This window comes from Oncorhynchus mykiss, chromosome 19 (genome assembly GCF_057628025.1).
Source record: "Oncorhynchus mykiss isolate SJ-2025 chromosome 19, ASM5762802v1, whole genome shotgun sequence".
In the NCBI taxonomy this organism is placed as follows: domain Eukaryota; kingdom Metazoa; phylum Chordata; class Actinopteri; order Salmoniformes; family Salmonidae; genus Oncorhynchus; species Oncorhynchus mykiss.
Genome location: NC_143040.1, coordinates 48,261,047 through 48,269,862, shown reverse-complemented (window position 1 = coordinate 48,269,862; position 8,816 = coordinate 48,261,047). Strand labels below are relative to the sequence as shown.

At 41.8% G+C, this 8,816-nt stretch overlaps 1 protein-coding gene across 1 annotated transcript; it reads left to right on the top strand.

Annotated features, from left to right (window-relative positions):
• Positions 1–2,359: 2,359 nt before the first annotated feature.
• On the top strand, positions 2,360–8,355 carry enpp4 (ectonucleotide pyrophosphatase/phosphodiesterase 4). The gene is made up of 8 exons (XM_021574171.3): positions 2,360–2,561; positions 3,589–3,847; positions 4,025–4,309; positions 4,504–4,623; positions 4,714–4,912; positions 5,013–5,183; positions 5,273–5,542; positions 5,846–8,355. The coding sequence occupies exons 2-8, from the start codon at positions 3,590–3,592 to the stop codon at positions 5,944–5,946; spliced, it is 1,404 nt and encodes a 467-aa protein (XP_021429846.3). The 5' UTR covers positions 2,360–2,561; position 3,589; the 3' UTR covers positions 5,947–8,355.
• Positions 8,356–8,816: the final 461 nt, after the last annotated feature.

Below are 8,816 nucleotides of genomic sequence, written 5' to 3'. Positions count from 1 at the left end.
AAATACGTTTTGAACGGTCATCCAACTCGGAATTCCAAGTCGGGAACTTGGGCCTCTTCCTAGAGCTTCAACCTGAAGATCACCGATGTCATGATTCAGCCTAGTTTTTTTCATAGTTCACAGTTGTCTTGAAAGCACCATAAATCTAGAGAATGCCAGATTTTGATGACAAAATTTGCCCTCAAGAAGGACTGCCGCGCCACCTTCCTGTTCAAGTGAGCACAGCACAACGGTCCAAAAATCTATTGTATGCTGTTGCATGATGTAATATGCCAGGGAGATATGTATACTGTACTTAAGAAAGTAATACTACCTGTATGTTGTGGAGTAAGCTGTTAGTAGCCCATGTGGCTCACCATAATAAATTGGTCCCTTTCCCCTTCATAATTTAGCCTACTGTTCTGACTTGGTGATGCACATATAGACTATAGCATGTTTCAGAGAAATGTAATCATCGAATATTGTAAGAGCTTTCGTTGTCTGCTTATATGCCCCTTTGTTTATACTACGGTTCTGACTTTGTGTACAGAGAGAAATCTATAAGAACGGCCCATGTTCTGAATTCTGTACATTTCAAAGGTGCTGAACAAATAGTTATATTGACTTGGTCTGTTTTAGCTCGCTCATTAATGTCTTAATCTAAATTACGGATGGCCTCTTATCCGCTCATCGTTCCCTTATGCCATAGTTTGTAGATCTCAATTGTCAGTAGAAAGCACATTTGTTTAAGCAAGTCAGCCATGTTTTTAAAAAAGGCAGTAAATGAGGCTGACAGACAAGGCTCCGCTTGTAGCAGTGGTAAGGATTCACTCCATGGTGCTGAAAAGAAAGATCTGCTGTTGGGACAGCTTTATGTAGGCCCTAACAGTTTGTGGCCACTGTTAGTCACTGTTATAGTGCATTAAGTACATTTTACGACTCTGCCATTGTGGGGGTATGATTCGTCCCACCCGGGCGCCGGTGTAGGCGTGTTTTGCATGGCTGGAAGTTGATGCATTCGATTTGGAACTGGGCTGCCTCGCAGTCGTGCGCCAGGTGCCCTGTTCAAAGCCCATGGCGAAGTCGGCTTAAAACAAAAGTGACGTTCAGTGTTGTGTTGTGTAGAGGCTTTGCTGACATGCATAATTTTTGTTGTTGTTAAGTCTGCCCCACCAAGATTTACATGCTAAAATCACCACTGCATATATCTCACATTCTCCCACATTGCAGGTTGGCAACACAGGGAACCCAAACATGAGCGAAAAACGGTACTATTCATACAGAAGGTATTATCCCTTTTTCACAGCAACTTTTTCCCTTTTTCTGTGATGTTACAAACAAACTAGGTCCAACAATAGTAGCCTGCCTCTGACTTTATCCTAAACTTGCCCATACTGGTATATAAATTAATCAATATTATACCAACCTACCTCTTTTGACCTTGGGGGTGGGTTATTTATTTATTGTATTATACTGCCATTATACTATGGTAACGCGCAATTAATAAAGATTATAATTTCTGGTACCATTTATCATACTTCATACATCAAAGCTAAGACCATGGTACATTTCCATGATTCAGCTCTATACCATGGTATAAGTGAAAGTACCATAGTAGCAGCATGGTATGAATGAAAGTACCATAGTATCACCATGGTACATTTTTGTAAGGGGAGGAAGGGAAGAGAGGAGAGGAAGAGAGAAGACGTGAGAGGAGAGACAGTGGGGAAACCTCAATTGTAATTCTCCTTGCGCCCTCTTTCTTTGCCTCCATCTCAAAAGAAGGAGGCGAGGAGAGAGAATTCTAGGATTATGCAAATGACATTCTCCGGGGGAGAGGAAGAGAGGAGAAGAGACTTGTTGATCAGCCCTCTGTCCACTGGACCAATCAGGAAGCATCTGTTGTGGGTGTGAAACTGCTGTCAACGTTTTCTAAATGACGATTGGTTGACTGAGGTGCTTGTCAACGGAACGCCTCTATTTTGAGTACATTTTACGATTATTGTCATTGTGGGGTATGATTAATCGCCCGTGTAGGCGTGTTTTGCATCGGCTGAAAGTTGATGCATTCGATTTGGAACTGGGCTGCCTCCCGGGCAGGTCCCGGTTCAAAGCCCATGGACAAGTCGACTCAAAAAGGAAGTGAGGTAATTAGGCACGTAGTAGTAATTAGTAGGCTTCTGTGTTTTCCCATGCAAAAGGGATTGCTTTTAATAAAAACGATTTATCTGCCTTCGCAATGAAAGGTAGTTAGAAATGTCAAACATTTATTTTATGGAAAAGAGATGTATGTTTCTGCACGATGCACCATGCTACCTTGTTGACAAAATGACGGAGCCGCGCAGATCACTGTTCGATTTTGAGAGGGGCGTGCCCCCCTCCCCGCTTTCACCCAATGACATGGCGGGCATATTTCCGTTGCCCCGCGGCTCAGCATAATCGAATGCGCCCATTGTGAAATTGAAATGACAACAGCTAGCTAAGGAAGTGAAAGCGGGTATATATAAAACCAAAACTTTGCTTTTGGAGGAACATAGACTGAGCACCTCCATAGAACGACAACCTAATGAGAAAGCTGTCAGGTACGTAGAATTGTTGACAAACAAGGTTCGTATGACGATCTTGCACAATCGTTGAGCCGGCTGGATAACGGCGTTAGTAAATATTCAATGTCGGCTACCTGGCAGAGGTAGCTAGTTAGCTAGCTTACTTTTAGCTTGGAGTACAAGTCGTCAACTCTTAGATAACTAACGTTACACAGCTAGAGAGCTAATCAACTGTCTTGTCAGGGATATGTGATGTGGACGGGGTGGTGTCAAAATACCTAGTTAGCTTGCAAACTATAGTGTCATGTCATACCCGGACAGCACAGGACTTCCTGATTATCTAGCTAGCTAGGTCCATTATCTTGGTCCCAAGGTTGTCATATGATGTCCATGTTAAACACTAGTCTGCACACTTTGCATATAGGTGGTGAGGTTCACTGGGACTTGTTTGACAATCAACACAGGTGTGTGTCTTGTGAGCCCTGTGTGTGTCGGGTGAGCCTGTGCCAGATCACATCAGCGTTAATTCAGTATATTAGTCAAATTTCACAGAAGTGTAAAAGATCAGAGCCCTCTCTGTTCTCCTCAGAAAGATGGTTAACTTCATCTAATGGAAACACAAACTAGAAAATTACATTTGGAATGGGAAGCGTCTCCCTCAGGGAGAGAGGGAGCTTTTTACAGAAAGTTTAAGCTTGGAATACATGTATAACAAGGTTTTATTGGTGTCTACGCCACAAACCTAATTTGGTCTTTCGGTAAGTTTGCATAGACTTTGCAATCATCGGCCTCAGTCTGCTTTAGTCTTCTTTCGTACATCACCTTGAACACTGACATATATAAAGGCTTTATTGACTCTAAAGCACAGGAGGGTCATAATAATGGTGCAGAACGGCACAAATGGAATGGCATCAAACACCTGGAAACCATGTGTTTGATACCATTCCACATAATCCGCTCCAGTCATTAACACGAGCCTGTTCTCCCCAATTAAGGTGCCACCAACCTCCTATGCTTTAAAGTGTCTACACCACAACACTAATTTGGTCTATTTCTCTCTCAGGATGTTAGTCCTGCTGTACTTCCTCTTTATGTTCGCTTCATTGGCTGCTTCAGTGGGGCAGACAAGAAGTGGAAAAAGATGTGACGCGGGTGTTGCGGCCCCCATTCCGGTGCTGCTCGTGTCGTTTGATGGTTTCAGAGCTGACTACCTTCAACGGTTCACTCTACCCAACCTAAAGCTGCTGTATTCGCAGGGAGTCCTGGTGGAACAACTTACTAATGTCTTCATCACCAAGACCTTCCCTAACCACTACAGCCTGGTAATATATAACCTTTCACCCCTGACCTATAACCCCTTGTGAGTTATCGAGGGGATGGTGTACTACAAACATTTTAGAAGTTGAATACCCAAAAAGCCTACTAAATAAGTAGTATGGGAATTCGATAGCAGTTTGTATGACCCCTAAATGCTAACCTCTTACCTCTATGCCCTCCAGGTGACAGGTCTGTATGCAGAGTCTCATGGCGTCATAGCTAGCAATATGTATGACCACGTGACTCATAAGCACTTCACTATCTTCAACGACACCGACCCTTTCTGGTGGAATGAAGCTGAACCCCTCTGGGTCACTGCACTGGATTGTGGGTACAAGACGGGTGTGGCCATGTGGCCGGGGTCAGACTTGCCGATCAGGAACAGAACAGCGACTCACTTCATGCCCTACAACTCCTCCGTGACCTTTAGTCAACGCCTGGCCAATGTCACTGACTGGCTGACTGGGGTATGTAACTTCTGACCCATAATCCCAGTTATTGTTTTCACTGAGTAGTGCTTTCAGAGATGGAAGTGAGACATCCCACTCCCTAATCTTTTATGGTTCATATACAGTCAATGAACTAAGCAGACCAGTCCCAACTGCTATTGCATTGGTGTCTATGGGAGAGCAACCCCTTAAGCCTCCATTCCTCTCTCCAGGGCCAGGGTAAAGGGGAGGGGCCAGTATCGTTTGCAGCCCTGTATTGGGAGGAGCCAGACAGGACAGGTCACATGTATGGACCAGACAACACCACCCACATAGGACAGGCTCTTAAAGAGGTACTGGACGTGTGTGTGTCACACAATATTACATTGCATTATATTGTGCTCAGTTCTACTGATTTTGAACTGTGTGACGTGTGTTAACAGGTAGATGACAATGTGGGTCTGCTGATGTCAGAGCTGATGCGTACAGGGTTGTGGGGGCATGTCAATGTCATCATCACCAGTGACCATGGAATGGCCCAGTGTTCCACTGATCGCATCATCAGGCTGGATGACTGTCTGCACCCTGACAACTACTCAGTAGTAGACCTAACCCCTATCGCTGCTATCATACCCAACAGAGGTGTATACACACAAACACACACATTTGTTATGAGTGAAAAGTTTGACTGGTTAAAGGAGAGGTTGGTTAATGTGTATGTATGTGTGTGTGTGTGTGTCAGACCCCAAGGCTGTGTTTTCCCTACTGAGTGGTTGCCATACCCACATGACTGCGTACCTGAAGAAGGACATTCCTGATAGGCTGCACTACAGGAACAATGACAGGATTCAACCAATCATATTAGTCGCTGACGAGGGATGGACTATCGTACAGAGGGGAGGGCTACCACGTCGTAAGGCTTTCACACATGACCCAAACACACACATATATATATATATATATATATATAACTAACCGTCTGTCTCTGTGTGTACACTCTAGTGGGAGACCACGGCTATGACAACACTCTACCCAGTATGCACCCCTTCCTGGTGGCAGTGGGCCCAGGCTTCCTTCCTGGTTACCGTCTCCCGCTGTTACAGAGTGTTGATGTCTACCCAATAATGTGTCAGCTGCTTGGGGTTCCACCAGCACCAAACAACGGATCTCTGTCCCAGGCACGCTGCTTCCTGGCTGGGGAGGACTGTGTCGACATCCCCCTGGTGGTGGGACTGGTGGTGGGGGTACTGCTGGTTCTCACCACACTCACTGGTTAGTCTGCGGTATTGCTTGTAATATATACGTTGCAATATCATCATGTTTTAAGTGAACTATGTCGTTTTTGTAATAGTCAAGAGAGAGAAGGGTGCTCCTTTAAATTTCCTTTCTCGCTCTCTTTTTCTATATACTACTTTTATATTTTGTCATGGACTTTAATATTTGACTTTTTATTATTGATATTTGTACTGCACTGTTGAGGAGAGCTTGCAAGTAAGCATTTCACTATACCGTTTACACCTCTGTAACCTCTTACATGTGACGAATAAACTGAGTTGATCTCTCTCTCTCTGTCAGGACTGTTCAAGTTGTGGAGGCCACGGCGTCAGTCATCCTCTCGTCCCTTCCAACGCCTCTCTATACAGGACGATGATGATGATGACCCTTTGCTGGACTAGAGTAATCAACTCCCAGCTCGACTAGACTGACCAATCACAGATCAGAACGTCATATCACATCCAAACAGAGGTCATCACCACCACGCTCCCAACAACCAATCGGTACTCTGGTCAAACGTTTTGCACTAAATAGGGAAGAGTGTCTAATTTCAGACACAGCCATACTCTGTTATGAGACTAAACAGAGCAGTTGTTAGATTTCAGATTCACACACTCCTCTTTCTCTGTGGTATCATATTCATGCCATTTTCAAATAAATGCATGAACTATAAATAAACAAATTAAACCACAAATAGTTAAAAAGAAATAAGACACCAAAGAGAACAGTCAGTTGATAGAAACAAACTGGGGTTACTTGAATATGTCTATATACAAAGAAGCCACCTATAATGATAACATGTTATGTGTAAAAAAAAAAAAAATCTCAGTTCATTTGGAAAGATTTGCAGACAATCATAAAGAAGTATTCATCATTATGTTTAAGAGAGATTCTAGTAAAGGGAGGTAAATCTGAATATTGAAGAGTATAGTTCCTAAGAGTACCGCTATATTGCAGTAGTATATTGAACAGCAGTCATGCTGTAAAGTTGTTATATAGGTTTTATTAAGGGTTTTATTAGATATTCTGTATACTACTGAGCCAGGGAGAGGAGTCAAAAACCGGATTGAAGCTATGTTTCTGTTAGTCACTTAATTTGATTTTATTTAGTAATGTGTGTTTGCTGTGCTAAGCTATAGCACTGGCACTATATGGTCTCCTGTAGTGTTAAGGAGACCTGGTATGCTGTTAGATTCATGTTCAGTGGCCACATTTATAAACGTTGCGTAAGTACAAAGAATACCCCAAAACATGCATGCTCCAGTTTTCATGAAAAAGTTGGCATTTATATAAACTGAACTTGACTTGAGAATGTGCTTAACTCCCCACAAACTTTAGACCATGCATATGCTCAATATCTAGTGGTTAAAGTTTTCTATTGCAAGCAGGCATGTACTGAAAGTAGGCTGCCAGGAGCCATTAGCTGTCAGTGAGAAAAGCCTAAATCTATGTTTTATTTTTGGAATGTAAAATAATTAGACCTAGGAATCTATTTCCTTATTATTTTATTAATGATTGCAGTAGCCTAGATTACAGTATTATAATTTTTTTGTAGCCTAGACAATGTTTCAGAATTGGCGGGCAGTCCAGCATATTTTGGTTGAGGGAAAAGTCGATGCAAAACATGTTGAATTCAAACGTTATGCTGACAGGTCCACAACAATTTGCCTTTTTTCCGTACACTGTCAGTCCTTTGCCAAATTCAACATAAGTTACTGCAAATTATTAAAACATTCTGCCAACACTGTAAATAGACCGGTAGCTTATGTAACATTTTTGACAGTAGGCTACAGTATTGCTGTTCTATAGGAGCGTGGAGTGCAGCATCATAGCATAATTAATCTCAGAGCCTATACCCACCAAGGCAGGAGATAAATACAGTCTATTGAAAAACAAAATATTGAACAATTAGTTTTTGCTGTAGCATTTACTTTTAAATTGTTTCAAATAAACAATCAATCTTGCAGAACGCACAGTGTATAGCTCTCCCTTTAGGCAGCAAGCATGTTTATTTAGAAAGTCACTGCAAAATATCAAAACGTTCTGCCCACACCTCTACAGAAATGTGATCAAATTAGCCATTACCCTTTTTATTTTTTAAATTTTTTTTGAAACTGTCGTGGCCTAATTCCAATAGTTCCAAATTATATAGCAAATAAAAGGTGTTATTGTCACCATAAATGGTGACTGGTGCCGTTATAATGCTTGTTCACACACGCACAGTTTTAGGATGGTTTGGATTTATAACTGGACATATGTGTATGTATGGTGTGCGCCAAGTTTATAAATCTCAATATTTTTTGACTCGTTTTCAGATAGCGCATGCAGATATTTTGTTATACATTTACGCAGCGGTTATAAATGAAGCCCCAGGTCCTTTATCTAAAAATATGTCATTGAAGAAGAACTTTACTGTTTTGTGTTTGTTTGATTCTCTTCAAGCTACTGTGTGTGTGTGTGTGTGTGTGTGTGTGTGTGTGTCGGCTGAGAAAGGGTGTCCAATGTCTTTTTATTATTCTTTAAAATCTTTTTATGCACATGTTTATTTTGTGTGGTTTGTTTCCAGATAGCTCAGATCTTCCATTACTAAATGATTGTAGTTGTGTAGAGAAGTCGAAGATCTGCTGTTACTGTGGGTACTATACCATAGTTACTATGTTTGCAGTACTATGATTACTGTGCTGTTACTATGGTTACTGTGTTATTACTATGCGAACCAGTTGATGTCCCACCTCCAGGTGGCTACTGAATTGGTCCTCTGTGTTTCTGCTCATATTGTCATTGAAGGACAAATAAAAGTATAAAGTGTACACATTGTATCATTATTTTTCAAAATGCTTAGACTCCACCCCCACCCACTATCGCTTCCCCCTACCTACAGCTGAAGTCAGAAGTTTACATACACATAGGTTGGAGTCATTAAAACGCGTTTTTCAACCACTCCACAAATTTCTTGTTAACAAACTATAGTTTTGGCAAGTCGGTTAGGACTTGCCATCTACTTTGTGCATGACAAGTAATTTTTCCAACAATTGTTAACAGACAGATTATTTCACTTATAATTCACTGTATCACAATTCCAGTGGGTCAGAAGTTTACATACACTAAGTTGACTGTGCAGCTTGGAAAATTCCAGAAAATGAAGTCATGGCTTTAGAAGCTTCTGAGAGGCTAATTGACATCATTTGAGTCAATTGGAGGTGTACATGTGAATGTATTTCAAGGCCTACCTTCAAACTCAGTGCCTCTTTGCTTGACATCATGGGAAAAT